At 41.9% G+C, this 22,734-nt stretch overlaps 1 protein-coding gene across 3 annotated transcripts in view; it reads right to left on the bottom strand.

Annotated features, from left to right (window-relative positions):
* Nucleotides 1-22,734, bottom strand: part of ITGB6 (integrin subunit beta 6) — a 75,711-nt gene that overhangs the window by 28,457 nt on the left and 24,520 nt on the right. For all 3 annotated transcript variants that reach the window (XM_036320521.1, XM_036320520.1, XM_036320522.1), the window contains 2 exons: nucleotides 9,612-9,701; nucleotides 57-188 (listed from right to left, as the gene is read on the bottom strand). In XM_036320521.1, the coding sequence (XP_036176414.1) occupies nucleotides 57-188; nucleotides 9,612-9,701 (222 nt within the window). The remainder of the gene's footprint in view (nucleotides 1-56; nucleotides 189-9,611; nucleotides 9,702-22,734) is intronic.

Below are 22,734 nucleotides of genomic sequence, written 5' to 3'. Positions count from 1 at the left end.
GTAACTTCTGACTTGTCTGAATAGTTTCTCAGACCGTCTATTGGTCATGTACCTACCGTGTCTCCCACCTTCATGTGGGAGCATTTCTTCTGCTGTGGGAAGGACCTGTTGTTACAGATAGCCGTGAATGACAGGTTGAGTCCTTCTGTGTCTCCTAATACTTCCAGTTCCACCTCAGACCGGAGTTCCTTTCATTAAGACATAAAGAGTTAGATGAAGTCACAACCAGAAAACACAGCCAAAAAGAGAATCTGAGAATTGTATTTACTAAACTACAAATGAATAAAATTAAACTGTGTATAAAAGAAACTCACAGTATCATTAATCAAGTGAGCAAGATACACACACAATCGTATTTTATCAAATCTAAGATGCTATTAATTATGAAACACATTATTTTATAATAAACTATGATAGAATACCTCAGAATCATTCTGCACAATATATGAATCAATGTCATCAGTCTATCATTGCTTTGAAAATTATTTTATACATTCTGAGGGATCTGGCAAATTCTCCAGCCCTGAGTTGCATTGTTTGACATATAAGAGGCAATTCTTTCACTTGTACTCAGCAACAAAATGTAACAACAGCTTCCTTTTCTTGTATCATCATTTTTCAGGTCCCATAAAGAAGTGGGTTGTTGCTTTGCAAAGAATACAGAATTGCAATCATTCTTCCAACAATGAATATTTGCTTTCTTAATATCAATTTTGTACCCTGAAGCTCTGTTTTGGTACATTTCTGCATATATAATAACTTTTCATTTTAATATCAAATCATAGTGTATAATTTTAAAGATGTTTTTAAATGGCAATTTTTCTCAACATTTATAGTACAAAGAGTGCACTTCACAAATTGAATAACAATATATACAGTTATGGCCAAGTGCACACATGTGCAGGAAATGAAAACAAAGGTGTGACTTCTGTCCATGTGACAGCATTTATAAGACACAATCCTATATAATAGAAGGGTAATACTCAAATAGACTGAACGGAAGAACAACCGAACAACCAATCAAAGCGTAATATTCCTATATAATAAAGGGTAATATGCAAATAGACTAAACAGTAGAACAACCAAACAACCAATCAAAGCATACTATGCTAATGATATGCTAAGGCTGCTCAACCACTCAGGGGGCAGACAATCAACTGGTCAACCAGTTGCTATGATGTGCACTGACCACCAGGGAGCAGATGCTTTGACCGATCGGTTAGCTTGCTGCTGGGGTTCAGCTGATAGGGGCTGAGCAAGATGGGCTGGATACACCCTGGAGCCCTCCCATGGCCCCTCCCCGGCCTGATTGTGCACCGGTTGGGTCCCTCAGCCTGGCCTGCACCCTCTCGCAATCTGGGACTCCTCGGGGGATGTCGGAGAGCTGGTTTCAGCCCAATCGTGCAGGCCACTCCCCTTGGGAGGGTACCAGATGCAGGGCTCATGGCTGGTGAGCACTGCTGTGGCAACGTGCGCCTCTCCTGGGACTGATTGGGCGCAAGCCCGCGGCAGGCACAGTGGAGCCGGGATGAGTGGGAGTGGCAGGTAGGAGCTGCAGGCAGCATCGGGCTGTAGGTTTCTGCCCGATCCCTGCAGGCCACCCAGAGGGACCCCACCTGTGCATGAATTCATGCACTGGGCCTCTAGTTAATTATAAAATGCATCCCAATTTTAGAGATATTAAAATGTGGGAGAAACTGTGTCTTGAAAGCAATATTGGAATTTATCGAGTCCTATTTTACATTTAGTGTAGAGTCAAGGTGGGTGAATGAGTATAAGTACAGATTTCTGACCTCAAGATGATTATCATCTTACTGAAAACAACAAGATGAAACCAAGTGAAGCAGGTAACATACAATGTCAGTCATTGTGCATTAACTTAAAAAAATAGTATAATACAAATGAGAGTTTGGGACAGTTCAGAAAAGAGGGTGATCAGTGAAGGCTGAAGTATTAGAAGACTAATCCTTGACAATGGTATCTCAGGCTAGGGGATCAGAAAAGAGAAAGCTCAGTCCTGGCTGGCTGGCTCAATTGGTTGGAGCCTTGTCCCATACACCAAGAGACAGGTTTGGGATGAGGCTGGGAGGCAACAGATTGGTGTTTCTCTCTCTCATCAATGCTTCTCTCTCTCTCTCTGTCTTTCTCTCTCCTTTTTTAAAAAAATTTCTTTATTGATTTCAGAGAGGAAGGAAGAGGGAGAGAGAGATAGAAACATCAATGATGAGAGAGAATCATTGATTGGCTGCCTCCTGCACGTCCCTTACTGGAGATCGAACCCACAACCAGGGGATGTGCCCTTGACCAGAATTGAACCTGGGACCCTCCAGTCCACAGGCTGATGCTCTATCCACTGAGCCAAACTGGCTAGGGCATCTCTCTCCTTCTTAAAAAAAATCAATTAAAAATATATCCTCAGGTGAGAATTAAAAAATAAGGAAAGCAAAGAAAAGAGAAAGCTCAAAGCCAGGAATGAGATAGAATGAAGACAAAGGGGCTCAGGCCAAGCCAACACTCCAACTGTTCTGAGAGACACCAGACAACAAAGAGCCCTGCAGTTTGGAGAGATGAGTTTAGACCCATGGGAAGGAAGCAGTACTGGCAGCTGTTAAGCAAGGGCTCAATCTACAGAAAAGATAGCTGCAAGGGAGTTGCCTGAAAGGCTTGTGCAGAATAGATCAGTGGAGGGGATTGGAACCCTTGAGTCTAGAAAGCTGGAATGTTGATGCCTTCATCCTGGCCTGAGGCATGAGGGTTAGGAACTGGGCTGGTTGGTATTGTGATGACATAGATTTAAGAGAGGAAGATTAGATATGAAGCATATAGGTTATACCAGAGGGGGAGATAAAGGCAAGGTTTTTCAGGAGGAAAAATGTCAAAAAAGGCAGAGGGAGACCTGTTGGTTTGGGGAAAGTTGGTGTTACTATTCAGACTTTATCTGTTCCTCTTTCTCTTACAAAATAAAAGTTTGTTGACATTGCTCTTAGTAATATTTTTTGTATATACAGTGGGGCCTTGACTTACGAATTTAATTCGTTCCGTGACGGAGCTCGTAACTCAAATTACTCATATGTCAAATCTTAAAGTGAACGAGTAAGACACGTGATGCTGGGCTGATGTGGCGTTCACTGTGACGTTCTCTGCACCAACTAGCGGTGGGGTATCTGAAGCTGGGTCGTAACCCGAATTTTAGCTCACAACTCAAAGCAAAAAATCGGCCGAGAGACGGCTCGTATCTTGAAAAACTTGTTAGTCGGGACACTTGTAAGTCAAGGCCCCACTGTATCTCCTTGGGCAAGGGAAACAAAAGAAAAAATAAGCTAAATACATCAAACTAAAAAGTGTTTGCACGGCAAAAGTAACCATCAACAGAACAAAAGACAGCCTTCCAAATGAAAGAAGATATTTGCTAATGATACAACTGATAAAGGGTTAATATCCAAAGTATATAAAGAACTTACACAATTTAATACCCCCCCCCAAAAAAAAATACCTCCAAACAATTCAATTAAAAAAATGGGCAGAGGACCTGAATAGATACTTCTCTAAAGAGGGCACACAGAGGGCCAATAGACATATAAAAAGACCCTCAACATCACTAATATTTATAGAAATGCAAATTAAAACACCTATGTGATATCCCCTCACACTTGTCGGAATGGTTATCACCAATAAGTCAACAAACAAGTGTTGTGGAAAAAGGGAACTCTTGTGCATTGTTGATGGGATTGCAAATTGGTGCAGCCACTATGGAAATCAGTGTAGAGGTTCCTCAAATAATTAAAAATAGAACTACCTATAATCCAGAAAGTCCACTTCTGAGTATTTATCTGAAGAAATTCAAAACACTAACTCATTGCAGAATTATTTACAATAGCCAAGATATGGAAGCACTAAGTGTCTGTCAATACATGAATGGATAAAGAAGTGGTGCGTATATACAATGAACTATTACTTGAAAGAATGAAATCTTACCATTTGCAACTACATGGATGGACCTAGAGAGTATTATGCTCAATGAAATAAGTCAGACAGAGAAAGACAAATACCATATGATTTCACTTACATGTGGAATCTAAAAGGACAAAATAAATGAACAAACTAAACAGAAGGAGACTCATAAATACAGAGAACTCACTGATGGTCCCCAGATGGAAGGAGGGTGTGGGGTTTGTGAAAAAGGTGAAGGGATCAGAAAGTACAAATTGGCAGTTACAAAATAATCATGGTAATGTAAAGTGCAGCATTGGGAATATAATCAATAATATTGCAATAACTAAGTATGGTGTCAGGTGGGTAGTAGACTTATCAGGGGAATCACTCATCTTTATATATATAAAAGCCCAGTGACTGGAACAGCGGAATGACCAGAATGACCAGAACAAATGGTGGCTATGACACGCACTGTGGCAGCCAACCAGCCAGATCTGGGCCCCAGTCAGCACCCCCCCCCCCCAGCCAGCCCGGCCCACAATTGGCCCCCAACACCCTGACCAGGGCCGGGGTCAGCCAGCCAATTGCCCATGGCCCCACTCCATGGGGGCGGGCTGGCTGGACCCCACCCATGCATGAATTCATGCACCGGGCCTCTAGTAACTTATATAAATGTCTAACCACTATACTGTACACCTGGAATTAATATAATATTGAATGTCAACTGTAGTTGAAAAAACATTTTTAATTTTAAAAAGTCTGCATTTGGGAGACAAATCCCAATTATTAAAAATAAAACAAATTATGAAATATTATGAATTAAGTTATACTTGTGTTCATCTAAAAGGATTTGAATTCTTATACCCACTTCATTGCTCAGATTCCAAAAGCATATTAAGCTTCAAATTTTCCTCAAGTAAATTTTGCCACCTGCATAGTAATATTACCTTGTCTTCCTCCAAATTCTAAGTTGCTGACTATAAATTCTAAGTCACTCCTCTTCCCTGCCTTTTTATTTTCCTCTTATTGTCACTCCTTCAGTGGACATAGGCTAACTTTTCAAAATATGCACAGATATTAAAGTGTCATTTCTCAGTCCTAGAGATTATTTCCATCATGTCTTAAGATTTTAAATTCTATCAAATTATCATTTAAATATATTCTTTAAATCTGTTTCATTTCAACTAGTTATAGTTTATGTTTATTCATTCAGAAAATATTTATGGAGTGTCCACTATGTACCAAACACTGATTTAGGTGTTTGGAAAACAAAACCCACTGAAATAGTTTCTATCCCAGTATGGGAAGACAGAAAAGAAAAAACGCACAACATAATAAATAAGAAAATTATATAGCATTCTAGAAGGTGATAAATGTTAGGCAAAAAAGTTAGAATGGGATCATGAAGATTAAGAGAGCGTGTGTAGGGTTGTAGGCTGCAATGTTTAAAAAGTGGTCAGGATTTGCTAAGAATTTCAAGGAAGTGAGGAGAAATTAGCCACTCAGATACTGTAAAAAGAGTATTCCAGGAAGACGGTACAGTCCATGCAAAGACCCTAAGACATGAGTATGTCTGATTTGCTCTGGGAACAGAACAGCAAGGAGACTTGGGTTTGGAGAGGGTTGGAGGACAGTAACAGGAGATGAAGTCAGAGAGGTAATGGGGTAGAGAGGAACAGATCTGATAGGATCCTGGTAGGCTGTTAGAAAGAATTTAGTTTTTCTTTCTACGTAAAATGAGAAAACAGGGCTATGTACAGAAGAGTGATATGATCTGACTTTATAATTTGAAAAGAATATTCTAGCTGTTTTGTTGAAAACAGAATGTAGGAAACAAAAGGTGGAAATGGGAGAGAGCAATTAGGAGGTTTTGCAATAATTCAGGAGAAAGAAGAAGATGGTGGCTCTGACCAGGATAAGGGTAGAGGAGGCAGTGACTGAATCAAGTTCTACATCATTTTGAGGATAGAGCCAACAAGATTTCCTGATGGATGAAATTGGCGTGTCAGAGAAAGAGGGGGTCAAGGATCGTTTCAAACTTTTTGGCTCTAGCAAGTGGAAGGATGGAATTATCATCAGTTTAGAAGGAGAAAACTACCAGTGAAGCATGTTTGGGAGGGTTCAGTCTCCTGAATTGTCAACTAACATATCGACTGACTTCTTAGACATCTCTACTTGCATGTATACTACAGAAATACAGCCTGGTTGCTGGGACCTGCTTGAGGTCCACCCATAAACCTGAATTTAAAGTTAGACTGGTTAGGATGGTATGTTTTTTGCATTCCCATTCAGCCGTGAGTGACAGCTGAGAGTCGTGAGTTGTATTTAATCAGGACCATGTTTGGCCAAGCAACCTCAAAGAAGCAATAATGAGCACAGGGGTTGAAGGTGTGTCTAAAGAGTGAACATCATGATTGAATTTAAACTGGGGTTCCTGGCAAGAGAGAACATTGAGGGGATGAGGAACTGTAAAGAGAGGGTAGGGGTCAATTAATTAAAGATTCTGATGGGTTGAAAGACATATTAAGGGAACTAGCAGGTGTGAGTTGAAAAAAATAAGAAGTGGTAATCAGGGATGGGTTGCATGCAGTTGAGATTTAATTGGCAATGACAAGGTTTAAGGTAGGACAAAAAGTAAAGGCATGAGAAAGTAATTAAGTGGCAAGGGGACAGGGTAATTGTTGGAACAGAGTTTAAGAAACTGAGAGGCCAGATATGGGAAAGATTTCACACACACACACACACACACACACACACACACACACACACACACACAGAAATCATCAAGAATTAAGACAGGGGTGCCCTGGCTGGGTAGCTCAGGTGGTTGGAGCATCGTCCCAATGCACCAGGGTTGTGGGTTCGATCCCCAGTTGGGACACATACAGAGGTCAGCCAATGACTACATAAATGGGTGGAACATGTTGATGTTTCTCTCTTCCTTTCCCTCTCTCTCAAATCAATAAATAAAATTTAAAAAATAGACAGGAGTAGTGCTAAAGAGAGTGAGTGGCCCAGGGAGTCAAGCACTAAATGAGAAATGAGGGATGCGACCTAAAAGTCTGTAGATGACAGCAATTAGGAGTAGTGGGTGACATAATCTGCCCCAAATGAAGGAATTCTCAGTGTTATATAATTGAAATATCACGTCGCAAATTTCACCAGGAATATTTTAATGTGAATTTCCCAAAGAAAGGACATCCATGTTTATTTATATATTTTATCATATTCTCCATTCAACTGTTGAGTGTCTACTATGAACCAGGCGAAAGAAAACAAACCAAGTCACTTCCCTGCTGGAGTTTAAATGCCAGGAGAGGAACTTGCCTTGGGAGCATTAGTATTTCAGAAACTTTTACTATGTCAACAGTTCTCAACCTGTGGGTCGCGACCCCTTTGGTGGTCGAACGACCCTTTCACAGGGGTCGCCTAAGACCATCCTGCATATCAGATATTTACATTATGATTCATAACAGTAGCAACACTACAGTTATGAAGTAGCAACAAAAATAATTTTATGGTTGGGTCACAACATGAGGAACTGTATTTAAAGGGCCAGAAGGTTGAGAACCACTGTACTATGTGGTTAGGGAAGGAAAGAAATTAGCGGATGATAGTCAAATTAACACACATCTGGTATTTAAGGTTTTTTTTATCTCAACATGGCACCGTAAAATATCGAGCTGAAGTTTGTAATCACTAGTTATACACACAATCTGTCTGCCGTTGCCCCACTAGAAGTGAGGCAGAAGCATTTCCTGTTTTCTCTCAACATATTCTCATTCCTGCTCTTTTCTTTATAGACTGGAAAGAAACCCAGTCTAAGGATCCCCACATTTTAAAGTCCTTTTAGAATACATTAAAAAAAATACCGGAACAGAAAAATAATTTAAACTAGTGCCAAGGTCTTGCTGCATACTTCGTCCAGGGAATCACGAAGTTTCAATTGTAACTCCAGAGCAATATTGTTCTGGTAAGAAGAATAGACACTTCTTTGTAGTTTTGAGACAGTAAAATAAAGACAGGAAATTCACTTCAAATGTGTGATGCCTTGATTTCAACGCCGCTGTAAGTCATGTGAGTGATTTGGGACCATAGTGAGGCGTAACCTCTGACAGAGTGAGCAGCACATGGGCCAGGCTGGTCAGGCAGGAGGGGGATATATTTTGGACACTGTTTTTGCTTAGTTCCTTTGAAGATGCTAGTAGACAGCACTTTTGAGAATGCTGGGTTAAAGAGAAATGTGTGTTCTAATTCGGTGAAGGATTGCTATGTGATTTTATTGGATTGGACACACTAAAACTCTTAATTACTGCATAAAGGCAAGGCAGGTTTTTTAGTATTTTGTTGACAAGCTTTCCTGTTTGGAAGAATTTCAAGCATGAGCTAATGTGGTGATAAATTTTTGATGGGAGCTAAGAAAACTGACGTTTCTGAGAATATAAGTGCAGGGGGGAAAAAACCCATCCTATAATTTTAATGGACGTATCTGTATTTAATTCTCTGAGGAAATGTATTTGAGAAGGAATATTTTGCTTTTCCCACTCAAGGTGAGTTTCAAAATTGATGGGGCAATCTCAAAATAATTGGGGAGTTCTTTTCAAAATATAAAGTTCTTCTTCCCTTAAAATTCTTCTAAGACATCTGTGAGAGACATCTGGACACACCTGTTTTTTTAAAGGTTTCTCAGATGATTCCAAAATGTCACTTAGTTGGGGAACATGGGTTCAGTATTTGCTAAGTATTGGCACAGAGTGTATATGGAATTTAGATGTAATTTTAAAACATTGAAAATTAGAATTTTGTTCGTTGTAGGTATTATGTAACTGCTGTCTAGAGCAAATATTAGAGCTTTAGAGCTTTCTAAAATTTTTCTTGTCTCATTCCTGTCCTTATCATTGTGTGTGCATGTGTGTGTGTGTGTGTGTTCTTTGTAGGTAAAGGCAAGAAAGGGGGATAATATTTAGGAACCAAAATCAAAAAGAGTTGACAATTGGCCATCTACTACTGATGAACTGAGTTATGAAATGAGAACAAAGAAAGAGAACTTAGCAACTCTGTAGGAATATATCCTACTTTAAGGGAGGAATTCTATTCTCAGGTACTAATTCACAAAGTCAAGGCAAAAAAAGTGTATATATGCAAAACTATAAAACCAATGGAGGATTCCTCTGGTTCCCCAAAGCAGAGAATCCACAAAGTGGCATTGTTCCTGCTGTGCTTTGTGTTTTTTGAGTTATGATGTAATCTCATTAAGCCTGTGGAGCTGGCAATTTAAAGTTGTTCTCTCTCTCTCTCTCTCTCTCTCTCTCTCTCTCTCTCTCTCTCTCTCTCTTCCACGCAGAGAAGAGGGGAGCTTAATTGTATGACTCGTGGATCCTTTTCAGTAGAATTAAAATTTTGTTGTTGCTTATTATTATAAAAACAACCTCAACTTTATAATCAGGTGTATGATTTTTCTACTTTCAGCCTCACCTCTCAGGAAGAATATCTGCAAATAGAATGAACAAAATGTACAGTTTGGCTACATTCATGCAAGGAGATTTTTCTCTGGATAAGCATTCTCTCTACCAACAAATAGAAGTGTAGTTAACTGCCTAAAACACATCTCAGTTTTTGAATACCCAACAAGTACCCCTCTCCCCCCGAAAAAAGAAGCCAGCTGTAAAGTACCATACTTCATAGGCGGAGATGATCAGCTGGAGAATGTTCCCAGAGTCTTTCTGGAGTAGCCCTACTGTAGCTCCAGGAATGAGTTTTGCATAATTCTGTAAACAAAAAGAAGAAGTCAATCTTTGCTCACTTTAATTGAGAAATGTCAAGTGTGGGGTTCCGCCTGCTGGTTGAGATCACTTTTATTTAACCAGCTGTGGCAACAGGCTCCTGAAAACAAATAGACGTTGCTCCTGAGACTGGAGCCCTGCAACCTTCGCACAGGGGGAAATGGACTGGCCAGCGTCGCTGCTGGGAAATCTAGTGTCAGTGACGGCCTCGGTCTAGGGCTGTGATCTATATCATGACAGGAGTCAAGTCTTAAGTAATAATAACACTTAGGTAACATTCTCCTTTCATGGGGTGTCTTTGTCCAAAAATTCTGAACATACTATCAGGAACTATCTTCTCTTTTTTTGTAACAGTGCAGAAACCAAAATTGGGTATACATGGGCCCTTGACTGCCATCAGCTCACGTTTTTAGTCATTCAGTCCAGGGGTGTTTGTCAATCGCTTGGTGGAGAAAAGGTGTGAATTGTTGGCTGCTTGTTACCTCCTCTCTTCCCAGCGGTACTGAGTGCATTCGCTCCTCCCTCTACATCACCGCATCCCCACCTACATTGCTTCTCCTGAGATGTGGTTCCCACCTGAGTAGGACTCACCCATTTCTTCAACACTCCAGGTACTGAGCATGGCCAGGGAATGAGGCATTGCAAAGAAGGGAATTTTCCCGACCGTTGATAACTACCCCTCTCTTAAATTTTATGTTTAAAACTATTTGCAAACAGAAAGTTGTCTAAAGCGTACTGCACATGCCCCTATTTTCTCAAATAAAGACTCCAAAACATACTTTGATGTTCTTTTTCTTGAAGAGAGTCATACGTATCAATAATACCTATAGCTCCATAATCATCAAAAGCTTCTAAAGTCCATGATAGATCACACCCATACCAGGTGGGCCCCAACTGCTATGCTTTTGCTTCTTTTATTTGTTTTTAAATAGTTTCCTTCTCCTTGTTAAGCTATAAGGTATCACTTGCCTACCAATTTACTCATTTGCTGTGGCATCGACAACATCTATTAGGCTTAATATGCTGTGAAGAAGAGACAATCACTCTTTTTGTCAGCTGCGGTCTTCTAAGTTGCTGTGTGCTGTGAAATCAGATGGCTGAATGTATTAAAATTGTACATAGAAAAGAGAAGTAAGCTTTGAGTGAAGGATTTAGGGCATCTCCTGTAGTTCAAACATAATATCCTATTCTTATTCCACAGAAGATTTAAGTGGCTTAGGATATACACAAAGCAAATTTACAACTAATCGTTATCATGCATCATCGTTGTGATAGTAAGTAACTAAATCAGGACAAGGAGGACCAAGGAGAGGAACAAATGAAGCCAGGGCGACATGGTCTAGGAGGCCCCACCCACTTGCAGAGGTGGGCACTTGGATTAAGTCCAAGCTTTCTACGCCTCTTGTATTAAAAAGCGGCGGCAGGTGGCGGGGGGCGGGGGAAAGCTCTGTTTTTAATTTGTGGGTTTTGTTCCTCTTATTTCAGTGTTCATGGTTGTGTTCCAATTTGCATTTGATGTAAATCTGAACCCTTGAAAGTGTCCATTGTCCCTCTCTGCCTGGACGCTGTGCTTTATTATTGAAGGGCCGTGGGCAGTAATCCAGGTAACGCTCTTCCCATCTCTCTGTGGCCACATACCTGGCCGGTGAAGGTGGGCCCCGCTCTGTTTCCCTGAGTCAGGTAGAACTTGTCAAATACAGGGAAGGCACCGGTTTATCAACTTGCCTTTTCAAATAAACACGTCAAAAGGGCTGTGAAGCATGAGGCCTGTGGTTAACGGGGAATACCTAAGTAGGAACTTGAGTTTCACTCAAGTGGAGCTGGAATGTGTGTAAATTTGACTAGTCCCAGAAGAGAAGGCAGAGGGAATCTTTAGAGCTTGACAAGAAAAGGTTTAAATCCTTTTGAAAAAGAATTTTAGGCTCTTAGCGTTGCATAAAATTGCTTTCCTTGAAAAAATGTCCAGCTATCCCCGAGGCTGAGGTCTAAAGGGTATTTTCCATAAGCACTAATTCAAGTGGCCTCCAATTTTGGGGTTAATTCTTGGTTAACAAAGCCAAGTCCATGTACTTCCTAGAGCATAATTATGGTCCTACATGTGGTATGTCATTTGGCATTTGGCTATTAGGACAAGTGGTTTAGCATGAATCGTATTTCCTGATTGCCACTGGGGCCGGGGGAAAAAGGAGTTGGCCACCAGCAGCGGTGCCCAGTGACAACACTGACAGTTGTGTAGGGGGAAACTATTAATTAATTCCTGGATGCTGATTTCCCCCTCCAAAACATTGCAAATAACTAACTAGAAGCATGGACAATTTGGCGTCCTGATCTAACACTGTAAAAAATTATACTTTAAATCTTGTGGTGTTATGATTACTGTAAATATCATGTGTCAAATGCCTTTCTTTCATTAAATCCCTAAAGTGCTATTATAAATTGTCCTGATTAAACACGTTTAATGTTAGAAAAAAGATGCTTTTGCATGCCTGGATGTGATAAATTATAGCACTGTAACTATAAAAGATGACTGTTGGATATTAAAAATGGTGAGCTCTGAAAACACGATGTTACATGAGCTGATGAGAAACGCAAAATCCTCTGCTTGGGCTTGAATTTCTTGGGCTTGAATTCCCTGTTATCTGTCCATGGATTATCCTAATTATGGACTTTCTCCCCCGCTTCCCACCATGCCACCCAGGAGTTCCTGAGGTTGCTTTTCTCATCCATGTTTGCAAGGTTGTCTCCTGCTGATTGCTTTAGTTTTCTTAACTTTTTTCATCAAGCCCTTTTTATTTATTCACTCTGCCCCCATCTCAAAAAACAAAAACAACAAACTTTTTTTTTGTTGTTCCAAAAGTCTCCTGTCAAGGATAGAGGGTAAGAAATAGACAGGGGGTCATTTAGCGGACAGGCATGAAAGGATACAGAAGAAAGCGACTGAATTCACACCTGCAGACTCTCAGAGGCTGTCTCCAAGTTCAGTGCCAGAACCAGCTGTCAGGTGTGTGCTCCTGCTTGGCTGAGGGCAGAGAACCAAGCAGACACACCTGCTGCCCCAGCTAGCCGTGGGCAGGCTGTTGCTTGGCTTTCTCTTTAAAAAGACTCAGATTGAGGACCTGGGCAAACCTGGCTACTTTTGATGCTGTTTTGGTGTTCTGGCCCTTAGAAGGCATAGATCCTGACAGTCACCTTCCTTCCTGCTTTGCTGACACTACCTGGTGGGTTAACTCTCATCTTCAGGTTTCAGAGCCTGGCTGTGTCCAGGAGCTGGTCCCTCGTGAGCTGCAGTTAGTAACTTAGAGGGCCTTATAACAGGATGCAGAGGTCCTCGCAAGCCCCTGATATCCCCAAGCACCTCCTGCCTTTGGACACATCTTCCGAAACCCAAGCTCCTGGAGGGTATGTTGTCACGGGGACTCGCGCACAGCTGGGGGAAGTAGCGGGAATGCCGGGGAGAGGACCACATTGCTCGTTATCTCCTCGGTTCCATGTAGCTCGCTGTTCTGGTGCAATGAGCCCGCACTGCAGACAGGGCTAAGGTGCCGATGACGATCCTCTTACCGCCATCTGGGAAGAATCACTGGAGCTAACACTCGCAATTAGCAGTGTCACCTCTTTCACCCTTCAAAGAAGCTCTACTATTTCGATTTCATTCTTATCCTTGTTATTGCCATAATACTGAGGCCCAGGGACGTTAGTTACCTTGCCCATGGTCATCCAGCCAGGAAGTAGCAGAGCTGGAAACCCACCTGCCATGCCCTAGACTCAGTGATGGCGAACCTTTTGAGCTCGGCGTGTCAGCATTTTGAAAAACCCTAACTTAACTCTGGTGCCGTGTCACATAGAGAAATTTTCTGAGATTTGCAACCATAGTAAAACAAAGACTTATATTTTTGATATTTATTTTATATATTTAAATACCATTTAACAAAGAAAAATCAACCAAAAAAATGAGTTCGCGTGTCACCTCTGACACGCGTGTCATAGGTTCGCCATCACTGCCCTAGAGCCAGGTCTCTGAACCAGGACACTGATGGGATATGCCGATATGGGCAACGGCTGTTGTGGTCTGGTGATGGCCTAGGCGAGCCTGATGGAGGTTCATAAGGAAGCCTATGTTGACTGATGTATTCGTTTCCGAGGGCTGCTGTAACCAAGTACCACAAACTGGGTGGCTTGAAACAACAGAAATTACTGTCTCACAGTTCTGTGGCCAGAAGACGGAGAGTAAGTGTTGGCAGGGCCCTGTTCCCTCTGAAGCCTGAAGGGGGACTCTGCCCTTCCTCTTCCTCACTTCTGGTGGTCGCAGGCCATCCTTGGCTGGACTGTGCATCACGCTCATCTGCCTCCACAGCCACATGGTGTTCTCCCTCCTGTGTCTCTGTCCCCGTGTCTCTTCTCTTCTCTTCTCTTCTCTTCTCTTCTCTTCTCTTCTCTTCTCTTCTCTTCTCTTCTCTTCTCTTCTCTTCTCTTCTCTTCTCTTCTTCTAAGCACTCTCCAGTTGTGCTGGACTAAGGGTCCACCATGCTCAAGGGCAACCTCATCTTGACTAATTACATCCAAAAGGCTCTCTTTCCCCATACGGCCACAATCTGAGGAACTAGGCATTAGGGCTTTCCCATAGCTTTAGGGGGAACACAATTCAACCCCTGACATTCTGCTCCAGTTCTTTTGACTTTTTTAACCTTTAAACCAGTAGCTTGAGCTGGGAAGTGAGAACCTTGTCCATTCACAGAGCTAATAAGTGGTACCACGGGTCTCCACTGCAAAGCCAGTGCTCACCCTGCTCCACCGGGCCCTGCCAGGAACTGGTGCAAATGCCAACAGCCATCAGGGGTGAGTCTCCTGAGAAAGACACAATAATGATGCCTTGTATTTATATGCCGGGGCTTAGAGATTAAAGAACACGTGTGTGCCCAAAGCAAAAAGAAAGGAGGAAAAGGGGTTGTGGCTGTAATCACTTTCAAACTGAAAGGCTACCTCTTGAAAGAAATGTAGGAAGTAGTGAAACCATAGAGATCAAAATTTTTTTTTTCCTCGGGGACTGTATTGTGCTATTTATCTGGTCAAAGGAAAATAGCTCTTTGCTGGTGACGCCTTGCTTTTGTCAAGCAGTGAGCTTGTTCCAGAGCTAGGAGCAGGCTGCATGCGCTGGAATAAGCCCTTCTTCTGAAGGTAGTCAGAGGGCTTTCTTCCCGTGAGGTCTTTCATCCCTGTGAGGTTTCATTCGGCTGGTTCTCACGTTCATTATCGGTAAATGCAGGGCTCCCAGTATTATGCAAAAGTTTACCCCCAGGTTGGACTGTGTTACTAGGACACCCAGGATTCCTAAAAGAATGTGTAATTGTTTCTGGCACGAGGAAGTGTGAATGTCTGTCTCTGGGTTGCCTGATATTTGCTTTGCCTTCAGGCTTTCAATTGTCAGCATTCCATAGCAGGCAGGCAGGATGGGAGGGTGCTAATTAGATCAGGTGCTTGATGTTGAAGTCTGCACCAGCAATGACTAGTAGTCGGCTTCGGAATTTTGGAGCAGTACCTGTCTTTCTCCCAGTCTGCCCCGGAATGTAATTATCTTGTCAGCCGAGGAGCTGTAGCACACAGCTGAACGAGTGGTCGGCAGTAGTACTGGAGTGATAAGGCAAGACAAATGGACCCGCCAGGCGTGACTGTTGTGAGACAAACAAGTGCAGAGAGGCGATGGAGAATGGAGACTTAAGAGAGCAAAGAAGCTACATGGAGTCCTTGTTACTGAGGATCCCACAGATCACCTCTTAATAAGATTAACCTGCCTTTGGAGAGGAACCGCAGACCTTGTTGTGGAATGCAAATCCCAAAGCTTTAGAAAGCGCTTTTAAAATGGGAAGCCACATTGGGGTCATTAGCATGCTCCTTTGCTTTGCAGACCCGATGGCAGGTAATAAAACTTTGAAGGATGACTGCTGGGCGCACAATGAAGAGGAGCAGAAAAGAGAAAGCAGGTGTATGTACAAGGACTGCTAAAGAGAGAGTGGCCCCACGCTACTTGAAGTGTGCTGGGTGGACTGGCAGCGGCGGCGGCAGCAGCATCATCACGTGGGGGCTTGTGAGAAATGCAGAATCTCAGGCCTTGGTCCAGACCTTCTGAATCAGTCTGCATTTTACCAAGCTCCACTGGTGACTGGATATACCAGGGGAGATTTTGAAAAACACTGGTGCCTGGGGTCTAAGACCCAGAGATGCTGATTTAATTGAATCAGGGGGATGCCTGGGCATTGGGTTTTTTAGAAAGCTCCCTAGGCAATTCTAAAGAGCACAAAAGTTATAAATGTTGCTGTGGCAATTTGGAAAATAAAGGTGCCATGTTCTGAAACTTGTATTCAGAAGGGATCCTCCGTTTTAATATAGTTCAACATTTTATTGACACCTAAGACATCTATTCTCCATTCAATGACAAAAGTGTTTTTGGATGCCTGTTGCCCACAGAAGGGCACCATGCTTCTACCCTTGGCCTTTAAGACAGAAGGCCTGATTTTACCCTATCTCTCCCACTTCCTCTCCCACAACAGCTCACATCAACCAACTAGCCTTTTTTTCAGTTTCTCAAACACACTGAACATTGAGTCCTTTACTGTTCAGGGCCTTTGTACATGCCTTCTCCTCTTGAAAGCTTTTCACTTCAGGTTGCTGCTTCATAATTATACCAGTGAAAAGCTTGCTTTCTCTGACTCTATCTTAATTCTAACCTGCATTTCTTCCAGGGCTGTTAGACTAATAGCTCCTGCTGTAGATATACTAATTAACTAGAGGAATTCTGCTTGAGGCTTAAGTTTTCACAAGAACAGCCTCTTGCCAAAAAGTGCCTTTCCCGAAGAATTAGGGGAAAATGTACAAAATAATGACTATTTATCAAAGATTTACAGGTGCCTCCAGACCAAACTCAAATAAGTGGGGGGTCAACTGACTGGGGAACAAAGAGATTTAGGGAGTTTTCACTCTTCCTTGGATCTGTTGGTGCTTAGATGTTACACACCTTTTGTCCCTGGCCTCCTCCCTTCCCTGGACATAAAAGAAGCCTAAATTCTGGGCCTTCTTAAGATGGATTTGTGGAAACTGTAAGGCACCCCCATCTTTTTGAGTTGGGCCTCCTCAATCAATAAACTTTTCCTTACTCCAAACTCTGATGTGTTGAATATTGGCCTTTGAAGTGTCAAGCACACAAACCTTGAAGTGGTAACATAAACACTTCCTGTAAGAAGTCTTCCCTAAAGATCCTATTGAAGTAAGACCCTAGGCTCTCTCCTTTCATTATTCACCATCTCTGCACAATATTCTTTCCCAGTTTTTAGTTAATTTCCCCCAAATTTTTAGATTTTTAGTGTGAATGTGTCTCAAATATTACATGGGATATATTTATCAGGAAATTGTTTGTTGCTTATTTGAAATTCAAATTTAACCCTGCATTTTTATGTGCTAAATCTGGCAATCCTATAGAAAAAAAGTAGGCCAGCCTTGAATTAATGAATGAAGTGTCCCCAAACTGTTCAAACTCAACCATATTTTCTGTTTCCAAAATTATCTGTTTACTTTTTGAACATTCACTATATAGGGGCAACAAAATATTGAACTATTAATTAATACTAGCCCCTTTTGTAGCAGATTTTGGGCTCTTTCAGATAATCATATTATAGGCAATTCGACAGACATGACTAATGCAAGGATGATGGGCCAGGTGCAGAAACTCACCAGAGCAGAAAGCCCCAGAGGCCTAGCAAGGGGCAAAACTGGGAAAACAAGAACCTCACACCCAGGGTAACCTTTCCGCACCTATCATATCACAGTTTGGACCCCTGATCTTTCATATCACTAGTCATGTGGTTTAGAGCCCCTGACCTTTTCCTTCCTAAATATGACATCTAGGTCTCAGTTGTGTTTCAGCTCCAGGACCAGAAAAACAGCAGAACCAGACAAGTCATACCATAACTGCCTCAGGACCAGGTACATTAACCAGTGACCCCCTGCCCTGGTAACAGCTAATCAGTGGAGGCCAGGACCCTGAAAGAGCACACCTGGAAAGCTGATGAATATTCTTTTAAGACCCTTCCCTGTGACCTCCCCTAAGATTTCCACCTGCAAGGGAGAGATGAGCTTAGGATGAAGGACTCAGTGCTCACTCTCCCCCCGAGGCACAGGCCTGTGCCGTTCCTTCCCCGCTTCTTCCTTCTAAGGTAGCCCACAAGACCAGCAACCAGGGGAGCAATGGGCAGCTAAATGGACAGGTTTAGGTTAACCCTCTAAACCTGTCTCCAAGGTCCCTCTCTCTCTGACTTCTCAGTGAGCAAAAGCAGCCCAGCCTAGGATCTCCTGTCACTTCTATGCCTTTCCTTGTTTCATTGTCCTAAGTATATTTTTGCTGCCGCCAATAAATTCTTACTTACTTTGTCTCTTGTTTAAAATATTTCCTTCAAGAAGACAAGAACCAAGCCCCCACATCACCAATAACAATTAGGCACAAAATTAAAATATATAATACTCCCAAACTCTTATGTAAAATATATAGTACTCCCAAGCTCTTCTTATCACTGTAACTTGTCCCTGGTGCATTGATGCCGTATGTAACCGTTCAATGGGCTCTGCCACGTGGCGAATGCTTGCTTGCAGTTAGACTCCTGCAGGGCAAGCCCAGCCAGAGTGAGCTTCCTTTAAGCAGAGCTGTCATTTGGACCAGCCAGAGGGGGCCAACTGCAACCACAGGCCAGGCTTCAGGGGGTCTACGGGTAACTGCATTAAACAGGAGTCCTGCATCCTGTGGGCTCTGAGGTGGCATAAAGGAGGTAATCACACAGCTTTGAGCACTTTGCAGTATGGTGAAGAGTCTTTGGAGAAACTGAGTTTGTTCACAGATGTTGAAGTCCTCACCAACGGGGAATGTTCAGGCATATGAAAACATATACTAGAAATAATTTGTTGGTCCTGTTAAAGTTATCACATGAACATGTAAAAAAGTAACCAAGCATCATGGGAATATGTAAAAAAGTCACCTGGTAAGTAAAAATGTAGTAACTGTGATGTTCTGGAGCTGCTGGTGGGAGGAGGGCAAGTTTGCTTTTATTTTAAAGCAGGCGCCCTGTGAGGGTAGCAAACACAGATTCCGAATTTGGTACAATCGCCTTGATTTCATTTAATGTTATTCTTGTCAATAAAAGTGAGTGTTTGATATAGAACTAAATGCAATTTTTATGCCTTTATAAAACTGTAAATATATAAACTCATTAAAAAATATGAACATACTTAATAGGTACAGTATGACGCCAATTATGTTAAAATATGTAAATGCATTCAAAGAAAAAAGAGAGGACTTATTCTAAAATGTCAGGAATGGTTAGCTATGTCTGCGTGGTGAGTTTTGAGTGATCTTTATTTTCTTCTTTGTGCTTTTCTGTATCCCCACTTTTCCCCCTTTCAAATAATATGTTAATTTTACCATCTGAAGAAGTAATTTCAAGTGTGTGGTGGGGTTTTCTTTTTTGGGGGGGGGTGGTTCACACTCCCTCACTGTCTGTAGGAGAGTAACTGATACAACATTTGGAGAGCCCCTTGGACATACCCAGGTGAGCCGAGGATGCCACTCCCCTGTGACCTGGGACTTCACGTCTAGCAATGGCTCCTCAATGGAGAAAATGTATGCATGGCTGCAACATTTGTAATGCTGCACAAGTGGAAGAGATTGATGCCCTCAGTTTTAGGATGAACACATTGCAGTAAATACATTTAATGGAATATGCATGGCCCTGGAATAGAGTAACAAAAGCTATGCATGTCTCCATGGATAAGCCTCAAAAACATAACAGGTAGTACAACAAAGTGAATGCAATTAATGCCACAAAACTGTATTCTTAAACATGATTAAAATGGTAAATTTTGTTATGTATATCTATACTAATAAAAAAGTAATATGCTAATTAGGGCAGACGTCTTCTGGACGTCCATCCGGATGTCCATCCAGACAAAGCCACAGCAGCTGTGAGGCCTGGGGCTCACAGCAGCCGTGAGCTCACAGTAGCCATGGTCTCATGCAGCCAGAGCCCCAGCGGCTGCGAGGCCCATGGCTTAGGCAGCTGTGAGCCCCTGCAGCCGTGAGCCCCTGTAGCTGTGAGGCCCGGGGCTCAAGCAGTTGTGAACCCTGGCGGCTGCAAGGCCCGGGGCTCAGGCCTCACAGCTGCCATGGCTGGCAGTGGAAGCAGCAGCGGGATGATGGGGACGGTGCCTTCCCTTGATCAGCCCAGTCGCCTGCCGCAGGGAGGCCAGACTGCAGCTTAGGCCCACTCCCCATGGTCCTAAGCCATCAGTAAGACATCCCCTGAGGGCTCCCAGACTGTGAGAGGGGGCAAGCTGGGCTGAGGGAACGCCCCCTTCAGTGCATGAATTTTCATGCACTGGGCCTCTAGTTTTACCATCATTAAAGAAAACCCTGAAATATAACATTGAGTCAAAAAACAAATTGTAGAAATAATATGAAATTAAACTCATAAGCCAAAACTATGCAATTATTTATGGATGTACATATAGTTTTAATAGTACAAAATTCTAAACACTTGAGTTCAGGATACTGAATTTATTTCTATGGGAGGAAAGAGGGGGTGGGGTTGGACAGAACTGGGCAGTTATACAGCAGGCAACTGCATCTGAAATATTTTATTTCTTTAAAAAAATCTGAAGCAAATATGGAGGCAAAATGTTGAGATTTAAGAAATCTGCATAGTAGGCATATGGATGTTCATTACATTACTCTATTTTTCTGTGTGCTTAAACTGTATCATAATAAACCTATATCCTTTGTCAGGCCTTCCCTCCCTCCAAACCCCCTTAGATTGAAACAATAGATAGTGATTACCATAGATAATAGCTGTTGTAGATGGTTGACCAATGAAATCATGTTTCCTAGCCTGCTCATACCACTCAGAACTTAAATAACCCATAAGGCGGAATCCAAATGTCTCTCTTTTTTCAAATCCACACATTTAAAACTGGCTAAATTAGCAGCAACATCAAAGGACCCTAGTGTTTACTGGCCTTGAAGGATTCTGCCATTTATAAGAATCTCACCTATCAGTTCATCTGTCAGGCAGCTCTGCTCTACCCTTAGGCTCTGGGCTTTCAGTGACTTTCGAAGTCAGTTACTATAAAAGGCTGGTAGTCTAGTGGCTATAAATTAGCAAGTTCTTTCACAACATCAATCCACGTTCAATTGCACTTTAACTCAGTGGTTGAAACTGTGGACTCCAACTGCCTAGGTTCAAATCCTGGTTCTCCTATGCAACCTGCTTTGTTATTTTGAGTTCTTTTGTCATAAAATGGAGATTAGATGATAAAATGAGTTGAAATACTTAACCCCAGGCTGCTACCTAATGAGCCCTCAGCAGACCTTCCCCATTATTCTCATAATCATAGTTGCATTTCATCTCCGGCCCTCAGTTTCCACCGCTGTAGAGTGAAGGGCTTAATCCAACACTTTGGTACTGATAGCATCAAAGGTAGCTTATGATTGCCAATTAATTTGCAGCCCCTTCTAACAAATAGAAAAGAGTAAAAATATTGACAGATATGAAAGCTCTGGCTCCTCAGCAAACGCTCTGCCTTGGGGTCTCTTTCCAGAACGCAACTTCTGAAATGCCCTTATCTTATTCTTTAGACAAATGATTGATCTACAAGTCTGCTCATGCTCTATGAGACTTATTGAGGCAGGCACTGTGTCTTATTCTCCTTTATAGTCAGACACCCTGGTTCTTTGGAGGAGCTCATGAAATGTTTGATGAATGGATGAATAAATGAATGAACGCAATCAATAATGTCTTGGTTTCAACTATATGCTAGACATTCTGGGTGTTGTATAAATCTTGAAATATATAGGGCTTGTATTGATGCAATCCCATGTAATAGTTCTACATGGGTTGGCTTAATAGGCATCTCATGAAGACCCTATTTTAAATCTGTATCTTTTTTGTTTTGCTTATCGTCTGGATTACAAGCCTTTGAGTTCTTTAGAAGAAAAGTACTATATGGACTCTATGAGATAGCAACTGATGACTTTCATGATTGCGATGTATTAATCAGACTAGAAAATATTTCTAACAATTTTGCCTTGATAATCTGAGGATGAGTTTTATTTCTGAATCCTCCCTCTCCAAGAGAGGTTTTATCAATGATGAAAGTGTAGGCAGCTGGCTCTCCTTGGCCTTTGTTCCCAGAACCTCAATTAGAGAGAGAAATCAGAGTCCTTTTCATTACACCTGAATTAAAAAAAAATATTAACTCCATGGATATTTCTCATAATCCACACATTTTCTCTATATTCTTAGATGATTTTATTTTTTCTAAAAGCCTATAAATTTGGAATCCCCAATTATAGGATGGGATTGATAGGATAAAGAACAACTTTCTAGATCATGTTCGAAAATTAGCTATCGCACAGCTAAATATATTTTATCTGAGCAAAGATCATTGGAATCCTTCATGATTCCCACCCTCCAGGCTGAGTCACTGACTATTAAAGCTGGAGGTTTTGTGTGTGTGTGTGTGTGTGTGTGTGTGTGTGTGTGTGTGTGTTTTGTAAAAACCGAGGCCAGAAATAAAGGGATTTTCATCCCATCAAAATTGTTTTGATCTTTCCCAACAGTGAATATTCTAAAACAAAACAATAACAAAACAGCTAACAAATAGCAAAGGGATCCAATTTTTGTTTTATCTTCCTTCCTAATTTCTCTTTCACTTTTCAGCTCTCTTGCTACCGTGAAAAGCTCAAAAGATAAACAAAAAGAAGAAAGAAGGGGCGATGTAAAAACTGGGTTATTGATTCCTGAAAAATTGAGACTCATATATGGTCGATACATTTCACAAGCTACGAGAGAACATCAGGCTCAGAGCATACTGTGGCTACCCTTCATGCTTTTTTTGGATATGACGACCGTCAAGAGGGCAATTGCTCAGGGGTCTCCTTCCATGGCCTCGTAAGGAGGCTCGGGAGCTTTTCCAACAGTTTGGT

Source organism: Myotis myotis, unplaced genomic scaffold, assembly GCF_014108235.1.
Source record: "Myotis myotis isolate mMyoMyo1 unplaced genomic scaffold, mMyoMyo1.p scaffold_m19_p_8, whole genome shotgun sequence".
NCBI lineage: Eukaryota > Metazoa > Chordata > Mammalia > Chiroptera > Vespertilionidae > Myotis > Myotis myotis.
This window is presented reverse-complemented; position numbering and strand designations above follow the sequence as displayed.